Raw genomic sequence first — 20483 nt, forward strand, 5'->3', positions numbered from 1 at the left:
AGAGACTCACAACTACAGAAAACAAACTGATGGTTATCAGAGGGGAGATGGGTGGGGGTATGGGTTAAATAGGTGATGGGGATCAAGGACTGCACTTCTCATGAAGAGCAACATGTACGGAATTAGTGAATCACTATACTGTACACCTGAAACTAACATAACACTGTATGTTAACTGGAATTCAAATTAAAACTTAAAAAAAGAGATCATCCGGGGGTTCATATCATATTTCTTTTTTTTTTTTTTTTAAAGATTTTATTTATTTATTTGACAGAGAGAGATCACAGGTAGATAGAGAGGCAGGCAGAGAGAGAGAGAGGGAAGCAGGCTCCCTGCTGAGCAGAGAGCCCGATGCGGGACTCGATCCCAGGACCTGAGATCATGACCCGAGCTGAAGGCAGCGGCTTAACCCACTGAGCCACCCAGGCGCCCCTCATATCATATTTCTTAAGAATAAATTCTTACTGGGGCATATGGGTGGCTCAGTCGGTTAAGTGTAGGTCTTTAGCTCAGGTCATGATCCTGGGGTCCTGGGATCGAGCTCTATGTCGGGCTCCCTGATCCACTGGGGGTCTGCTTCACCCTCTTCGTCTGCCTGCCACTCCCCCTGCTCGTGCATAGGCTCTCTCTCACATGCATGCGCGCGCGTGCTCTCTCTCTCTTTCTGTATCAAATAAATAAATTTTAAAACCCTAAAAAAAAAAAAAAAGAATAAATTCTCACTGACTTTGCACAGGTCATAATTTCTTTGAACCAATTTTATCACTTTTAAGGTTCCAATCAAAATTCAAATAATGTTTGAAATTCTTCCATAAATTCTGTGCTTCAAATCCATTTTTTCATGTAATCTTCCAATAATATCTGAAGTGTTATTTTAATTTTATAAATAGGTAAAGTATCTACAGAAGTATTAAGTGAATAATATAGCTGATATCAGAACCCAGATATTCTGACTTTCTCCTCTATATTCCCCTATTTACTAGCTTTTTAATACTCAAGTTTCCTTGGGGATTAATTACTATCTCCCACACTGGGCTGTTGTAAGAATTAAGTCAGGAAACACGTAAAATGCTTAGTGCATGGCCTGCCACATAAAGTAGACAAAAATATTAGCTATTATTACCAATACATGACAACTGCTTCTCTTAAAATGTTCACTCCTTAAAAACTTCTCAGAGATAGTGAACAGAGGGTTACCCAGGTGGCTCAGTCTGTTAAGCAACTGCCTTTGGCTCAGGTCAAGATCCCAGGGTCCTGGGACAGAGCTGCATGTTAGGCTCTCTGCTCTCAGGGAGCCTGCTTCTCCCTCTTCTCCCCAATCATGCTCTTTCACTACCTCTCTATCTAATAAATAAGATATTTTTTAAAAAGAGTGTGAAGAGATAGAATCATATCTGAAATGTATTTGGTGTTCATGTGAAAAAGCCAACCTATTTATTTAGTAATGACTAGAATCCTAACACTTGCTGAGACTTACAATACTCAAATGTAGTAATATAATTAAAATCCAAAGTCAATCTCCAAAGAATGAATATTTAGGTTGGTTCAAATTTTTCACTATTCTAAACATTGTAGTGGTCCTACACATATAAACACTTCCTTAGAATGCTAAGAAATGGAAACGCTAGCTTCAAAGTATAGGCACATATATATTTTAAGTTTATACTTGGTCTTAGCCAAAAGGCTGAGATGCGATTTATATTTTAATTTTAAGTAGGCTCCACACCACCTCCACATGGAGGCTTGAACTCACAAACCCAAGATCAAGAGTTGCATGCTTTACTGACTGAGCCAGCCAGGTGCCTCACATATGTACACTTTAAACTTTGTTTTACAGTCAAAATGCCATTGAATTTACATTCCATCAGTAATATTATATATAACCTTTTTTGAACAAAAAGTTTATTTAAACAAGATGCTTGGGGCACCTGACTGGCTCAGTGAGTTGGGCATCTGACTCTTGATTTTGGTTTAGGTCATGATATCAGGGTTATGAAATGGCGCCCTCAGCACAGTTTGCTTGAGATTCTCTCTCTCCCTCTGGCCCTTCCCACTGCTTGAGCACCTGTGCACGCGCATGTGCTCTCTCTCTCTAAAATAAATAAAGGATGTCTAGGTGGTTCAGTAGGTAAGCATCTGCCTTCGGCTCAGGTCATGATCCCAGGGTCCTAGGATGAACCCCACACTGGGCTCCTGCTCAGCTAGGAGCCCGCTTCTCCCTCTGCCTACCCTCCCCCTGCTTGTGCACAAGCTTTCTCTCTCTCTTTGGCAAATAAATAAATAAAATCTTAAAAAATAAATTAATTAAATATTTTTAAACAACGAGATGCTTGACTTGAAGAGAAAACATTTCTTTTAGAGTATTTACCCCTCCTTAAAGACAGATTGCCCTACATGTAACAGTTTCATACAAAAAAGTTACAAAATTCTCTTTGATATGATAAATGATAAAAAAAAAACATTAAAATTCTCTACTTGAACAAGGTATGCAAGGATTTTTATGTTGTTCTTTTTTTGTTAAATGCTGAGAGCAAAATAATTTACTGGAATATAAAAAGCTGAATGAGCACGCCACTAAGGGAGAAAGAAGATATTTTCACAGAACCAGTCTATTTCCCCATTCCATCTCTGTCTGATGTCAGTCAAAACATACAATCAGCCACTTAGCTAAAAAAATATACAATATGCTTGTGCACATACACAGTTACTTTATAGAGTACAGTAGCAAGTTCTCTTTTTAGTAGACTCCTCCTGTCTGCTGCTGGATCACATCAATTGTATCTTCATCCCCCATTTCCAGCTGTGCAGATGTCTGTTCCAGTGAACGGTTCCCCATCAAATCAGAATCTGTTCTACCTCACTGACAAATCCTGCCTTTCATGATGGGCTTTCCATTAGTTTACTAAGTGATATATACCTCTTAGTAAGTTATTAAGTAGTATATACCACTTAATCTTAAACCACAGAACCATCCTGCCACATCACCTTCAAATTAATAATGACCATTGTTCTCAGCCTTTTCTCCTTCCTTGGGCTTTTCATCAACATCAGAGAGTACCGGTCTCCTCAGCTGCCACCTCACAAAGGAGGTACCAGGTCCTCACTGAACCAGCACACAAGCAGCACCAGGAGAGGCAGAAGAAGGAGGATACAGCAAGAGAGGGTCCATTTTTTTTTTAAGATTTTTATTTATTTATTTGACAGACAGAGATCACAAGTAGGCAGAGAGGCAGGCAGAGAGAGAGAAGAGGAAGCAGGCTCCCCACTTGAGCAGAGAGCCCGATGCGGGGCTCGATCCCAAGACCCTGAGACCATGACCTGAGCTGAAGGCAGAGGCTTAACCCACTGAGCCACCCAGGCGCCCCGAGAGGGTCTATTTTTAATATGTCTTGACAATATATGTCACCATCTTTTCCAAATTTCATATTTAATAGCCCATAGCTTAAGTAACTAATTCTCTTAAACTCATTCCATGTTTCATAGTTCAGTGTTTTTAACTCTGCTAAAGATGGGTTTTACTATTATAAATATAAAATGTTTCATATAGACAAACTTATCAAGCATTTCTGTAATGATTTTTATCTCTGGTGTAAGTACTGAGAGTGGTCTTCCCTATCTCAATATATAAAATATATTTCCTTCTTTCTTTCTCATCTTATCCTGAAGATTTAAAACTATTTTGAATTTATTTTGTTATAAAACATTTATATATCACTTTTTATGCAGATGAACATTCTTTCTTCTTCATCTTTATCTAAACTACCATTTAGGGGCGCCTGGGTGGCTCAGTGGGTAAAAGCCTCTGCCTTTCGCTCAGGTCATGATCCCAGGGTCCTGGGATCGAGCCCCGCATCGGGCTCTCTGCTTGGCAGGGAGCCTGCTTCCTCCTCTCTCTCTCTCTGCCTGCCTCTCTCCCTACTTGTGATCTCTATCTGTCAAATAAATAAATAAAATCTTTAAAAAATAAATAAATAAATAAATAAAAATAAAAAAAATAAACTACCATTTAATGAAGTGGTCACGTGAGCTCCTTCTATAGCAAAGAGAAGTCCTCCTTTTACAAAATTAATATCCTTTTTAAATGTAACTGTCCTTGACTATAAAAAAGATATGCAAGTCTTTCTTTTTTGTTTTAAAGATTTTTATTTATTAATTGAGAAAGAGGCAGTGAGAGAGAGCATGAGCGAGAAGAAGATCAGAGGGAGAAGCAGACTCCCCGTGGAGCTGGGAGCCGGATGTGGGACTCGATCCCAGGACTCCGGGATCATGACCTGAGCTGAAGGCAGTTGTCCAACCAACTGAGCCACCCAGGCGTCCCTATGCAAGTCTTTATTAAATAAAAAGAGCCTAGGGGCGCCTGGGTGGCTCAGTGGGTTAAAGCCTCTGCCTTCGGCTCGGGTCATGATTCCGGGGTCCTGGGATCAAGCCCCGCGTTAGGCTCTCTGCTCACAGGGAGCCTGCTTCCTTCCTCTCTCTTTGCCTGCCTCTCTGCCTACTTGTGATCTCTGTCAAGTGAATAAATAAAATCTTAAAAAAAAAAAAAAGAGCCTAAATAAATAAATGGAGGCTCCTTGGAATATAAAGAATAGAGACCCTACCAATGTCAACCTCCTCTAAATTAAACCTACAGATTCAAGTCCATCCAAAAAAAGATCCTAACAAATATTATCTAGGGACTTACAAGCTGATTCCCAAATTCATATGGAAGAGCAAAAGGCCAAGACACTAAGAAATCTGTATTAGTCTCCTCTGGCTGCTATTACAAGTTAGGGGCACAAACTTGATGTTCTGTGCTCTATTTACTCACCTTCCCTATCTACAGTGTATTCTGTTAAACGGGGGTTGGGAAACACACCTTAAAGCTAACATGTTGTTGGGCTATCAGCCATAAGTTTTCTAAAAATTAGATGTATACAAGAGTCATGAAGATTCTTTCAGTGATGAGGGGAGACTATCTGTTAATTTCTGCCATAATGTCATAAACATTTTTCAGCTAATGTCCTGTTTTTTGTTTTTCTTTCTTACATAGTACAGACTTTAGGTTTTGAACCAATTTTCTGCACAGGTGCTAAAGACAACCCAAGGACTCTTTCTGATCAGGTCTGGTCTCAACTGACTTTAAATGTTTTTCTTACCATTGTCAAATAAAAGGAAATTGCTCAAAAAAAGGCAACTTTTTTCTCCTCATACCTAACATATTCATTCTTGACCTACACGATACTTACTAAGCACTTATATGCCAAGCAATATGCTAAGTCTAGGAAACACAAAGAAGACGCACCTCTGACCTCAGGAAGGTAGTTATGATATAATCAAGCAAATAAACACAATGTAATAAAATAACCAAATTACTAGAAGTAAACAGCAAAGTCTAGGAAAAGCTCCTATGCCCTCTGATAGGGAAAGCTTCACCAAAGCTATGTACAGATTAAGCTTTTGGGTCTAAAAGTGATGTGAGGACTGCATGGTATAGTGAACATCATTAGCAAAAGGACAGGCATCACAGAAAGTGACTTCTGATTTAATATTGCTAAAATGTAAAGTACCAGAGAGGGATAACAAGAAGTTAAAGATAATGTGGCAGACAAAGATACATTTATGTTGGCATGCTTATATTAGACTTTGAGATATCTGTGGGAAACCCTTACATCCATTTACCTTTTTCTACCACATTGTCGAAGACAAAAGTTTCATGGTTTAGTAACTTGAACGATAATGATGCCATTGACAGAAATGCAAAAAAAAAAAAAGAAAAAAGGAAAAAAATCACTTAGATTGTATAGATATTTGAAATCAGAAACAGATTTAACAAACATACTTATCCATATTTCCTATTTTCCCCAAGGTCCATTTCTATCATATGGATCCTTCTGAAAGAAAAGATGTTAGCTAATATATGAACACACACACACAAGCCGTGACTGAATCTGGAAACAAAAAAAAAAAAATTTTTTTTAGCAAAAGTATGTTTTGTTTTTTTAAGACACTGAACACTGAACCCAACATAGCTCTTTTCACTTTAACTGCCAGGAAATCTAAGAACCAAATTCAATGCCTTAGAGCTTTAATCATCTCATCCCTAGAACCTGATGTTTCCTTTTCTTTAAGTAGTGGCTATTCAGTTGCCTGTTTTACCACTTGATGCTCTATTGCACATACTGCACATTTTATGCAGTCCTATAAGTCACTTAGATGCAATAAAATCCTTAACAAAAATGAAATGTTGGACACCTGGGTGGCTCAGTGGGTTAAGCCTCTGCCTTCGGCCCAGGGTCCTGGGATCAACCCCCACATCGGGCTCTCTGCTCAGCAGGGAGCCTGCTTCCCCCTCCCCCTCCTCTCTGTCTGCCTCTCTGCCTACTTGTGATCTCTGTCAAATAAATAAATAAAATCTTTAAAAAAAAATGAAATGTTAATGCAGAGGTGGCTTACAGTATTTGAAACAGCTTATTTTAGTAAGCGAATTAATCAGTAACATTTATGTAAATATCTGTTCAGTAAATCACTTCTTTATAAATACACAAAGTATTTCAATTAGGTCAAATTAATTTTTCAAATCAGTAAGACTCACTAAAGAATGTAAGGAGTATATACAAGAGGCCCCTGGGTGGCTGAGTGGTTTGAAGCCTCTGCTTTCCGCTCAGGTCATCAGGCTCTCTGCTCAGCAGGGTGCCTGCTTCCCTCTCTGTCTCTCTGCCTGTCTCTCTGCCTACTTGTGATCTCTGTCAAATAAATAAATAAAATCTTTTAAAAGAAAAAAGAAAGAAAAGAAGAAAGGTAGAAATAAAGAAAGAAACTGAGGAATAAACCTAAGCAAAGAGGTAAAAGATCCATACACTAAAAACTACAGGACACTGATGAAAGAAACTGAAGAAGACACAAATAAAATAGATTCCATACTCACGGATTGGAAGAGTTAACAGTTAAAATGTCCACACTACCCAATGCAATCCCTATAAAAATTCCAATGACATTTTTCACAAAATACAAAAAACAATCCTAAAATTTGTATGGAACCAAAAAGGACCTCAAGCAACCAAAGCAATCTGGAGAAAGAACAAAGCTGGAGGCATCACACTCCCTGATTTCAAACTGAATCACAAAGCTAAAGTAATCAAAACAGTATGATATTTTCACAAAAACAGATACAGGGGCACCTGAGTGGCTCAGATGGTTAGGCGTCTGCCTTCGGCTCAGGTTAGGATCCCAGAGTCCTGGGATCGAGCCTCGAATCTGGCTTCCCTGCTCAGCTAGGAGTCCACTTCTCCCTCTCTCTCTCTCCACTGTCTGCCCTGCTTGTGCTCTCTCACTCTCTCTCTGTCATATAAATAATTAAAATCTTTAAAAAGAAAAAAAAAAGATGCAATAAATCAATGGAACAGAACTGAGCGAAATAAACCAACACATAAACAGTTCAATTAATTTACAACAAAGGAGCCAAGAATACACAATAGGAAAAAGATAGTATCTTCAATAAGTGATGCTGGGAAAACTGGACAGCCACATGCGAAAAGAATGAAATTGGACCCCTATGCTACAACATATACAAAAATTAATTAAAAGTAAACTAAAGACTTGGACGCCTGGGTGGCTCAGTGGGTTAAGCCGCTGCCTTCGGCTCAGGTTGTGATCCCAGGGTCCTGGGATCGAATCCTGCTTCAGGCTCCTTGCTCAGCAGGGAGCCTACTTCTCTCTCCAACTCTGCCTGCTTGTGTGCTCTCTCTCTCTCTCTCACTCTCTGACAAATAAATAAATAAATAAATAAATAAAATCTTTAAAAAAAAAGGTAAACTAAAGACTTAAACTAAGACCTGAAACCACAAAACTCCTAGAAAGCACATACTTGGTAAGCTCCTTGACACTGGTCTTGATGACTGTTTGGATTTCACAACAAAAATAAAGGCAATAAAAGCAACAATACATTTGATCTTAGCCAAAAGGTCGAGAAACGATACTAAAAGCAAAAATAACCAAATTATATCAAACTAAAAGACTTCTGCAGAGCAAAGCATCAATGAAATGAAAAAGCAACCCTCAGAATTGAGAAAATATCTGCAAATCATGTATCTGATAAGAGGTTAATATCCAAAATACATAAAGAACTCATACAACTCAATTACAAAACAACAAACAATCCAATTTAAAAATGGACAGAAGATCTGAACAGACATTTTTCCAAAGAGAGCCAACAGGTACACGAAAAGGTGCTCACCATCACTAATCAGGGAAAAGCAAATAAAAAACACAGTGAGATACCATCTCACACCTGTTAGAATGTCTATTATCAAAAAGAATTAATATTGGCAAGGATGTGAAGAAAAGGGAACACTTGTACATTGTTGGTGGGAATGTAAATTGGTACAGCCATTGTGGAAAACAGTTGGGACAGTCTTCAAAAAATTAAAAACAGAACTACCATATGATCTAGCAATTCCACTTTCGGATATATATGTGAAGGAAATGAAATCACTACCTCAAAGAGATCTCTGCATACCCTCATTCACTACAGCATTATTTATAATAGCCAAGACATGGAAATGACTGAAGTTATTCCAATGGATGAACTGATAAAATGTAATGTGTGTGCATGTACGTATACATGCACATACATCCTACACTTATATAGACAATGTAATATTACTCAGCCACACAAAAAAAGAAAAAGAAAATCCCTTTTTTCATTTGCTACATATATTAAGTGAAATAGCAGAGAAAGACAAATACTCTATGATTTCTTTTATACATGAAATTTTTTTTAAAAAGTTCATAAAAACCTAACAGAATGGGGGTTGCCAGAAGCAAGAGGTGGAGAAAATGGGTGAAGGTGGTCAAAAGGTATAAACTTACACTTACAAGACAAATAAGTTCTGGGTATATAACAAGAGCATAATAACAAAACAAAACAAAGGACAAGATCCAAACATTTTAATTAAAAGGCCTATTTCCAAAGCAAAGAATATCACCAGGGAGAAAGATCATTTCATAATGATGAAAGAATCAATTTAGGGGTGGCTGGGTGACTCAGTCCATTAAGCATTTGCCTTTGGCTCAGGTCATGATCTCTGGGTACTGGGACTAAACCTTGCTTTGGGCTCCCTGCTCAGTGGGGAGTCCGCTCCTCCTCCCTCCCCCTGCTTGTGTGTGCGTGCACCTGCACTCTCTTTCTCCCTCTCAAATAAAGAAAATCTTTAAAAAAAAAGAAAAAAAAAGAATTTATCAAGGGGAAAGAATAATCCTAAATGTTTTCGCACCTAATAATAGAACTTTAAAATACATGAAGCAAAATCTGATAGAACCGCAAAAAGAAACAGACAAACCCACAATTACAATCAGAAACTTCAGCACTCTCTCTCAATATTGATAAAAACAAGTAGACAGCAATTCAGCAAGGATAGAAGTCTTTAATAACACTATCAAAGAAATTGTCTTAATTGACATTTTTAGAGCATTCGACCCAAGAACAGAATATTTATTGTTTTCAAGTGCAAATGGAACATGTATCAAATTACAATATATGTGGAACTATCAATTTTAAAGAAATCAAGTCACGAAACATGTTGCCTGACTGTAATGCAACTAAGTTAGAAATCAATAATAGAAAGATACCAGAATAATCCACAAATATTTGAAGCTAAAGAACACAACAGTAACTAACCAACGGATCAAAGAAACCAGAAAGGCAAGGTAAAATGTAAATACAAAAATACCATAATTTGTGGGATGCTACTTAGGAAAAATTTACATCACCAAATGCCTATAGTGAAAAGAAAAAGGGTCTCAAATCAGTAATCTCAATTTACATTTTAAAAAAACTAGAAAAAGAGTATATTAAACTAAAACTAAGGCAAAAAAAAGAAAGAAACTATCAAAGCAGAGATCAATGAAATATGAATGGAAAAACAGAAAAATCAGTAAAGCCACAAGCTGGTTCTTTTATTTATTTTTAAAAGATTGTATTTATTTATTTGACAAGGAGAGACACAGCAAGAGAGGGAACACAAGCAGGGGGTGCGAGAGGGAGAAGGGAACTGGAGGCAGTTCTCATCCCAGGACCCTGGGATCATGACCTGAGCTGAAGGCAAATGCTTAACAAATGAGCCACCCAGGTGCCCCAAGCTGGTTCTTATAGATTAATAAAAGTATAAGTCTCTAGTCAGTCTGATCAGGAAAAGACAAATTATCAATATCAAGTTTAAGAGAGGTGACAACACCACAGATTCTATAAACATCAAAAGGATAATAAGGCAGCTTTATGAACCATTCTACTCCTATAAATTTGACAACTTAGACCAAATAAAACGTCCTTGAAACAAACTACCAATGCTCCCTCAACAGGTAACATGAATAGCTGTCTTTCCAATAAAGTAGTTAAAAAACACTGCTTCAAAGAAAACTGCAGTCGCAGATGGCTTCACTGTTGAATTACACCAAACATTTAAGTAAAAAATAATTCTATATGAATAATTCTCAATTAATACTATAAGGCTAGCATTACCTGATATCAAAACCAAAGACATTACAAGAAAAGAGAAGTACAGGCCAATATCCCTCATGAACATAAATATAAAATTATAAACAAAATTTTAGCATATCAAATCCAACAATATATATAAATGACAATACATCATGACCAAGTGAGGTTTAATCCCAGGACTACAGAGTTGACTAACATTTGAAATCAATGACTATAATTCATCATAATCATACATGAACAAAAAAATCTGTTTATCTCAATATAAGGAGAAAAGCATGTAACAAATCCAACATCCATTCCTGATCCAAACTCTCAGCAAAAAGTGAAACTTTCTCAACATGATAAAAGGCATCATGTTGTATGATTAAAAAAACTGATTGGTTTACACTTAAGATCAGGAAGAATATAAGGATGCCCACTCTCACCACTCCTGTTCTACACTGTGTTAGGGGTTCTAGGGAGTTCAATAAGCCAAGAAAAAAATAAACAAAAGGATCTGCATTGGAAAAGAAGAACTAAATGGTTTTTATTCAGACAACACTATGTAAAAAACCCAACGGGATCTACAAAAATTTAATATGACCATGTGAGTTTAACAAGATTAAGTGAGTTTAGCAAGACTAAGTAAATTTGGCAAATTCAGAATACGAGTTCAGTACACAAAAATCAGGGGCACCAGGCTAGCTCAGTAGGAGAGCATGCAATTACTGATCTTGCAGTCCTGAGTTCAAGCCCTACACTGGGTGTAGAGACTACTAAAAAAGAAAAAAAAGCACAACACTTTTTTAGAAAAATGGATTTCCATACACTAGCAAAGAAATGGATATAAAAATACCATTAACAGTGGCATCAAAAGTAGAAAATATTTAGGGATAAGTGACAGAAAATGTGTAATACCTGTACATTAAAAACTACAAAACACTGCCAGAGAAATTAAAGCAGCCCTATGTAAATGAAGAAACATACCTTGTCCATGAGTTAGAGAATTCAATATTGTTGTCTATTCTCCCCGAAACTAACCAATAGATTCACCATAATCCCAATCAATATCCCAGGAGGAATTTTTTTTTTTTTTAAGAAACTGACAAGCTGGAGTGGCTGGTTGGCTTAGCGGGTTGAGTCTCTGCCTTCAGCTCAGGCCATGATCTCAAGAGTCCTGGAATCAAGCACAGCATGGGCTCTCTGCTCAGCAGGGAGCCTGCTTCCCCCTTTCTCTCTGCCTGCCTCTTTGCATACTTGTGATTTCTCTGTCAAATAAATAAATAAAATCTTTTTTAAAAAATAAAAAAAAAAAAAAGAAACTGACAAACTAATCTTAAAACTCATATGGAAATGCAAAGAACCTGATACAACTCCCACCAGCCCCACTCCCAAAAAAACCTTTGAAAAGGAAGAACAAAGTTGTAGGGACAACACTACCTAATTTATTCATAAACTCTAGATTTATTGTTACAGTAAAACAAAAACAAAAACAAAAACTGTGTGTATGTGTGTGTATACACATGGGGGGGGAGAGAGAGAAGGAAAAACAGAGAATAAGAGAGAAGAGGGAGAGGGTTCTAACCTTTGTGGCTCTAACACAAACAGATCATCAGAACAAAATAGAAATTCCAGAAATAGGCTCTCATGTATACAGATGAATGAGTTTTGGAAAAAGTGCAAAGGCAATTCAGTGGGGAAAGGGCTGTATTTTTCAACAAATGGTGCTGGAGCAACTGGATATCCATTTGCAAAAAAAAAGTCAGTCCATACCTTAAACCATATTTACAAAGTTAACTAAATAGATCCTAAAATTATAAAATTTCTTGAAGAAAGCAAGCAGAAACTCTTTGTGACTTTAGCTTAGGCCAAGATTTAGATCTAAAATCAGAAGCATAAACCATAAGAGACAAAATTGATATATGGGCTTAATCAAAATTAAGTATTCCTACTCCTTCAAAGAAAATATTAAGAAATTTAGAAGACAGTCCAAAGACTGGGAAAAAAGATCTCTACAAATCATCTATCTGATAAAGTACTTGTATTCAAAAAACAGAATTTTCAAAACTGAATGAAAAAAATCTGAATAGACACTTCAAAGCAGTTATATAATGGGAAAAAAAAATGAAAAGATGCTCAACCTTATTAGATATCAGAGAAACAATATAACCACTACATATTCATTACAGTGGCTAAAATTAAGAAGGCTGGCCATAATAAGTGGTGTTGACATGTGTGCAGGAAATGGAACGCTCAAACTCTGCTAGTAAGAATGTAAAATTTTTAAAAAACAGTATGACAATCTCTTATAAATTTAAACATACAACTGCTATGTGATCCAGCCATTCCACTCCTAGGTATTTATCCAAGAGAGAAAAAAGCATGTGTTTATAAATAAGTACACCTCACAGCAGCTTTATGTGTAATGGCTCCAATCTGCAAATTCATATATCCATCAAATTGTGGCATAACCAAACAACGGGATAATACTCAGCAACAAAGCAATATACTCCTGACACAGCACACAAAAATACAGATGAATTTCAAATAAGGCTGAATAAAAGAAACCAAACTAAAAAGAGTAAATACTGTGTAATTCCATACACACACACACATGCACACACATACATAACTGTGTAATTCCATACAGACACACACACACACACACAAAGTTTCTCCCAGGGGAAGGTGGGGGGGGATGGGGTGCATGCAGCATTGGAAAAAAGGGATTACAAAGGGCAAAAGGAAACTGAGGGAGGCTATAGACATAATTGCTACCTGGAATGTCTGGATATGTCCCTAATCTTTTTTTTTTTTTTAAGATTTTATTTATTTATTTGACAGACAGAGATCACAGGTAGGCAGAGAGGCAGCCAGAGAGGAAGGGAAGCAGGCTCCCTGCTGAGCAGAGAGCCTGAAGTGGGGCTGGATCCTAGGACCCTGGGATCCTGACCTGAGCCGAAGGCAGAGGCTTTAACCCACTGAGCCACCCAGGTGCCCCTGGATATGTCCCTAATCTTAATTGTCATGATGGCTACAGAAGGTATAGATGTATGTCAAAATTATTCAACTGTGTGATTTAAGTATTTGTAATTTATTGTATACCAATTCTGTATCGATAAAGCTATTAGAAAGAATGATCCAACAGTAATCAGTGTATTTATTAACTGAATAAGCACTCATCTTTTTACTTTAAATCATTAAGACTGAACATTGCCACAGAAGACAATTTACATTTGGCCAATATCCACTATATGCAGGCATTGTTAGCTACCTGATATGTGCTAACTTAATGTATTATGTCAAGGCTTTTAATTGAAAAAAAAAGGGGGACTGAAGGGAAGAGAGGATAACACAAATCTTCTGAAACTAGACAAGGCTTTATTTCTATTTTTTTTTTTAAAACAACTCTAATTCCCAGTTCTTATAAATAAACTATATAGCAGTATCAACAAACACCACAGATTTAAATCTAAGTCCTTCAGAGTCAAGTTTCTAAAATTCAGCTGGAATGTCTCATGTGTCCCTTAGGAATACATGGCAGGAAAAGGTTTAGACTGGATGTTTAAATTATATTCTCATATATTTGGATGCACTGAATTCTCTCTAAATACCTTGAATGAATGGCAATTCATTTTAAGGGTTAAAAATATAGTTCAGACGGAACCAATCAAAAATAAAAATCCTGTGTAACTGGCAATGCCCACTTTGCAAACTAGTTTCCTCACAATATTTTTATGTAAAACTTGCACCTACTTCCAGAAAGGATTTGAAATGGCTTTTCCATCTGCAAAGTAAGTTACCTGATTGGTGGACTTCTAAGACATCTTATAGTGTTTGTCACTCTACTTTCTCACACTCATTTTCTTAGGAATTTACATTAACCATATTTCAAAGAAAATAACTGTAACCATTTAAAGATTCAGAATATTTTATTCAATTAATTTTGTAGAACCAAGTACAGCATTTGTTTTTGTTTTGTTGTGTTTCTGTTTCAAGTTTTTATTTAAATTCTACTTAGTTAACATACACTGTAATATTAGTTTCAGGAGTAGAATTTAGTGATTTATCACTTACATATAACACCCAGTGCTGGGGTGCCTGGGTGGATCAGTAGGTTAAAGCCTCTGCTTTCGGCTCAGGTCATGATCCAAGGGTCCTGGGATCGAGCCCCACATCGGGCTCTCTGCTCCTTGCTTCCTCCTCTCTCTCCCTGCCTGCCTCTCTTGCCTACTTGTAACCTCTGTCAAATAAATAAATAAATAAAATCTTAAAAAAAAACAAAAAACAAAAAAACCCAGTGCTCATCACAACATCTGCCCTCCTTAATACCTATCATCCATTTAGCCCATCCCCCCAGCCACTGCCCCTCCATCCACCCTCATTTGTTCTCCATTGTTAAGAGTCTCTTTTTTTCTCATCTGTTTTGTTTTTTAATTCCACAGAAGAGTGAAATCATATGGTATTTGTCTTTCTCTGACTGACTTAATTTGCTTAGCATAATACACTCTAGCTCCATCCAAGTTGTTGAAAATGGCAAGCCTGCATTCTTTTTTATGGCTGAGTAATATTCCTGAGTGTGTGTGTGTGTGTGTGTGTGTGTGTGTGTGTGTACACACACATACTACTTTTTTTTTTTTTTAAGATTTTATTTCTTTATTTGACAGAGAGAGATCACAAGTAGGCAGAGAGGCAGGCAGAGTGAGAGGGGGGAAGCAGGCTCTCCACTGAGCAGAGAGCCCGATGTGGGGCTCGATCCCAGGACCCTGGGATCATGACCTGAGCTGAAGGCAGAGGTTTTTTTTTTTTTTTTTTTTTAAAGATTTTATTTATTTATTTGACAGAGAGAGATCACAAGTAGACAAAGAGGCAGGCAGAGAAAGTGAGAGGGAAGCAGGCCCCCTGCGGAGCAGAGAGCCCGATGCGGGACTCGATCCCAGGACCCTGAGATCATGACCTGAGCCGAAGGCAGAGGCTTAAACCACTGAGCCACCCAGGCGCCCCTGAAGGCAGAGGTTTTAATCCACTGAGCTACACAGGCGTCCCTACTACATCTTCTTTAACCATTTATCAGGCGATGGACATTTAGGTTCTTTCCCTAACAAGTACAACATTTGGAGATCCATCTTTCACTCCATTATTTTGACAAAGTTTCTAAATCTCAGCACTATACTTAGAGCTAGAATACTGTTGTGATATATTATCCTGTGGAATGTAAGATATTTAGCAGAATTTCTGCAACCCACCAGATGCCAGGAGCCTCTCCCCCTATTTGTGACAACCAAAAGTATCTCCAGACATTGCCAATATTGCCAGAGGGACAAAACTGTCCCTGGTTGAGAACTATGGGTCTAAAACTACTGAAGTATAAAGAGACAAACAAACAAAAAACACTCTTTTGTGTGTGTGTGTGTGTGTGTGTGTGTGTGTGTGAGAGAGAGAGAGAGAGAGAGAGAGCAAGAAAGAAAGCATACCCATGAACTGGGAGGGTGGGGCAGAAAGACAATCTCAAGCAGGCACCAGGCTCAGTGGAGTCCAACATGGGGCTCAATTCTACAACCCTGAGATCACGACCTAAGCTGAAATCAAGAGTCAGATGCCTAACTGACAGAGCCACCCAGCCACCCGCCACCCACCAAAAAAACAATCTTTAACTATAGAGAACAAACACGTTTACTGGGAGGTGGGTGGAGGAGAAGGATAAAATAGGTGAACAGGATTAAGAGTACACTTACCTTGATGAGAACTAAGTAATAATATGGAATTGGTGAATCACTCTATTGTACACCTGAAACTAGTATAACACTGTATGTTAACTACACTGGAATTAAAATAAAATAAAATATTAAAAATAAATAAAGAGTACTGAAGTGCTGTAATCTCTGTATGGACCTCATCCATTGAAACGGCATTGAGTCTGAAAGCACAATATTCTCTACTTGAAGGTTCTTAAGGATATTTTAAGTGTTTATATATAGTATATGCTCCATTTTTTAAAAGCCCATAAATTAATAAAAAAACAAAAAGTGTGTTTTTTCTCATTATTGCTTTGTTCTCAAACCAAGGAAGCTAGACCCTACAAAATACCTAACATATACCTGAAGCCTTTTAATTTAGACCATGTCATCCAGATGGAAAAAACTTTCAAGCCCAAGAAGTATGTACGAACTATCCCCTAACCACTCTGTAACTAGAGAATACAGCAGTTAATTTAGGAAATGTCAATACTCTACCAGAACTCAACTTTATAGCTCTGACTTTACTCAGCCTACAGTTTGTCCCAAGCAGGTGCCAAATTCCATTAATTCTCCAATTTTATTCCTCCATTGTCTGTGAACATCTACATTCACACATTGACTTTCTCTGTTGCACTTTCTCAGCCAAACCTTTTCTTCAACAACTTAACTCTCAAGAAGAATGAAAATAAAAAGATCACAAACAACTATATTTAGAAGATTTATATTTTCTTGAAAACTGGATCTCTTTTTATATTGCTAAACTGGATTTAATTGCTTTCTTATTTGACAGAAATATATACAACTGGGGAGCCTGGGTGGCTCAGTGGGTTAAGCCGCTGCCTTCGGCTCAGGTCATGATCTCAGGGTCCTGGGATGGAGTCCCGCATCAGGCTCTCCGCTCAGCGGGGAGCCTGCTTCCCTCTCTCTCTCTCTGCCTGCCTCTCTGTCTACTTGTGATCTCTCTCTGTCAAATAAATAAAATCTTTAAAAAAAAAGAAAAAGAAATATATACAACTTACTTGTGATAAAGATTTGCTGTTTTATTTTTTTTTAAGATTTTATTTATTTATTTGTCAAAGAGAGAGAGAGAGAGAGTGAGAGAGTGAGCACAGGCAGAGGGAGAAGCAGGCTCCCTACCGAGCAGGGAGCCCAATGCGGGACTCGATCCCAGGACGCTGGGATCATGACCTGAGCCGAAGGCAGCCGCTTAACCAACTGAGCCACCCAGGCGTCCTTAAGATTTGCTGTTTTAAATGTAGAAAGAGTAAAACACAAACTGGAGATATGAAATATGGGCTCCAGTTCTGGCCTCCTAGTAGCTGGATGATTACTTAACATTCCCAAACCTCAGCTTTCTCATTTATAAAATACGGAGTATAATCATAACTACTTCTACAGTTACTGTGAGAATTAATTATAATTTATGTGAAATCATTTTGTAAACCAAACAAATGTTGAGTATTACTGGTGGTATCCTGATGGTATGAATGAGTAAACAACAGAGAAAGACACAGCTCAAACACAGGACTTACTTATATTAATTATACTAATTAAAAAGCTTATACTAATTAAATGACACTTTTCAGAAAAACTCTCATTAGAAGGAGAGCTGAAGACGATAAACTCTGAACTGGGATTCAGGCATCTGGGTTCTAAACTTAGTCCTGCCAATAACTCTCTGTATCAACACAAGCAAAGTAACCTTCCTTTTCACCTCAAATTCCATCTGAAAAGATCCAAGTACTGGACCAGGTGTTCCATAAATATCATTACCTTATCAGCCTATAAAATCAGCAAGTATTCAAAAGATTCGTTTAACCCTATTACCACAACCTGAGCACTGTTTGGTCGGCCAGCCAAAGAGAAGCAGAGGGCAACAGGGGGTAAGAAAATTTTAACTAAGTAAAACCAGAATTGTATACAATTTTCGAGAAGCAAAGGAAGTTGCAAACTACTTTGTTCTCTGTAATTAATAATAATCTTCCCTCCAAGTGACAGTAATGATGAACAAGGTACTGTAACAGAAGGGCGGGGCTCTTGCCCTAAGAATTTTGGAAACCAGCCACTTCCCAAAGAGGTGTAACTGCTTCCTCGCCCTCAGTAGCCAAGGAACTTGAAAGATTAAGGTTTACATTGTTTGAGTTTGGGGGGTTGGGGGGGGTTTCCACTTGGATGGGGACGGCGGTAGTCACCTGACACACATATTCTATAAACACCATTAACGACAACACCAAGCCTCCGGGAAGTCTAACAAAGATCTAAGTTTTTAGAGTAATGCTAGTTTATACAAATGAGCTCGGACTATTAACTCAAAATTAGGTAACCCTGTGTTGGTGGTGATTAGTACTTGACAACTGCCAAGTTTTCCCTTCCCCAAATTATCTGCCCTCCCGCGTCTCTGCGGAGGCGACGCCTCGCCCTCTATTCCCGCACAGCGCTAGGGCGGGCGGGAGAGTCCCCAGAGGCTCCCCTAGGAACGCCTTTGGGCGCCACCACCCCTCGCTCCTCACCGATGACGATGCGCAAGTGCTTGAGACGGGTCAGTGCGTCCTTCTTGGTGTCCAGCACCTTCTGGGTAGACTTCTTCACGTCCCCATGCGGCTTCTTGGAGAACATCCTGCCGCTGCCGTCGCCACGGCCGACTTCGGCCCCCCGCCGGTACGGCCCCGGCCGCGGAAAGTGGAGAGAGTGGGCGGGGAGTATACTAGCGTGAGCAGCTCATTCACTCCCCAGGCTTGCGGGCCCCAGCGTAGACGACTCCGCTCACATCCAGGCCAGGGCCGCCGCCTCCACCCGCCTCGCGCCGCGGCTGCAAGGCACCTTCGGTTCCGGCTCCAATATGGCGGATCCCCTCTCCCAGTCCTGCACGGAGCGGGGGAGACCCGGCAGATCGGTCGCCGCCGCCCGGGCTGCCTCCTGAAGCCGCCGCTCGCAGCCACAGGCCGGGGCCCGGGACCCGGAGCCGCGGAGGTGGGGCTCTCCGCGGCAGCAGTACGACTCCTCTCCCTGAGGCCCCCTTAAGGTTAAAGCTTCTTTAGCAGCTTACACACTGCATAGGCCGAAACGGAGACGAGTGCGGTGATGAGGTTTCACGACTCTGCCGTCGGTGGCGAATGGTCCCCGTGGCAACCGCCTTCTGACGTCAAGGTTTCTTGACGTCATGCCAGCGTGAGATCATCTGTGGTATTACCCACCTTTGGTTTCCTGAGTAAGCCGCCAAAGGAGGAGCCCAAGAAAGTCAGGGAAGGGAATCATTCCACGTCATTGTAAGCGAAGGGACTCCTAACCAAGGGACTCCCAGAGTGGTGGTGTGTAGTTTTTGTTTAAAAAGATCCTTCATCCCCACTGTTTACTATGTTATAGTAACTTAAAATAACCCCCAAACATCAAAACAGACGTGCAATACATTTTAGATGCCAATTCTGAAGGCCTTAGATGTAACAGCCTTTCATTTCCTAAGTTGAATTTTGTTTAAAAGATTTTTTTTTTGGTTTTTCAAAGTGATGGACAGTTTATTGTAGTTTAGAGATTTGTAGGGCTGTAGTACATCCTCTAGGTTAAAATAATCTTGCACATGAAAAAAATAAATAAAATTATCTTGCACGAATAAATGAAGCCCCAAAGAATGCAGTAACAGTGCAAAATTACAAGAGAAAAGAAATCTGGAGAACTTTGAGGGTGAATTTTCTTAATGTGTAGAATTCACAAATCCAGGAAAAACATGCTAAGGCCTCCACCTTAGAATGTAGAAACACAAGGAACACACAAAAAAATCAGAACTGTATATTAATAACTAAAACGTGAAAATGTGGCGCACCTGGGTGGCTCACTCATTTGAGCAGCTGACTCTTGATTTCGGCTGAGGTCATGATCTCAGGATCCCAGGATCAGTCCCATTTTGGGCTCTGCACTCAGCTGGGGGTTGAGCTGGGGGTTCTCTCCCTCTGCCCCTCCCCCCCCTTCTTCTGCCAGTTGTTCTCCCTTTCTCTCTCTCTCTCAAATAAATAAAGCTTTTTTTTAAGTGAAAATGTTCACACATAAGTAATTTTCAAAAATCAGATGAAAACAATATTTTTAAACAATTTTTAAACAGCTTTATTGAAGAGAATTGATAAACTAACTGTACATTTTCAAAGTGTACAATTTGGTAAGTTACACAATTGCATACACCTATGAAAACATCACCATAATCGAAATCAGGGACATATCCATCACCCCCAAAACTTTCCTCTTGCCGCTTGATAATTCCTCCCTCCTGCTGCCTGATCCCTGGTTCCCAGGAGAGCACTGAT

The 20483-nt window shown here is 38.9% G+C and overlaps 1 protein-coding gene and 1 pseudogene across 13 annotated transcripts in view; both read right to left on the minus strand.

Moving 5' to 3' along the window:
- Window positions 1-19243, minus strand: part of RALGAPA1 (Ral GTPase activating protein catalytic subunit alpha 1) — a 265994-nt gene extending 246751 nt beyond the window's left edge. For 7 of the 13 annotated variants that reach the window (XM_046007925.1, XM_046007924.1, XM_046007923.1 and 4 more), the window contains exon 1: window positions 18702-19243. In XM_046007925.1, the coding sequence (XP_045863881.1) occupies window positions 18702-18807 (106 nt within the window). In that variant the 5' untranslated portion in view covers window positions 18808-19243. The remainder of the gene's footprint in view (window positions 1-18701) is intronic. The other 6 variants (XM_046007931.1, XM_046007930.1, XM_046007929.1 and 3 more) reach the window with 2 other exon arrangements.
- Window positions 2738-5725, minus strand: LOC123944762 (annotated as a pseudogene).
- Window positions 19244-20483: the final 1240 nt, after the last annotated feature.

This window comes from Meles meles, chromosome 6 (genome assembly GCF_922984935.1).
Source record: "Meles meles chromosome 6, mMelMel3.1 paternal haplotype, whole genome shotgun sequence".
Taxonomy (NCBI): Eukaryota; Metazoa; Chordata; class Mammalia; order Carnivora; family Mustelidae; genus Meles; species Meles meles.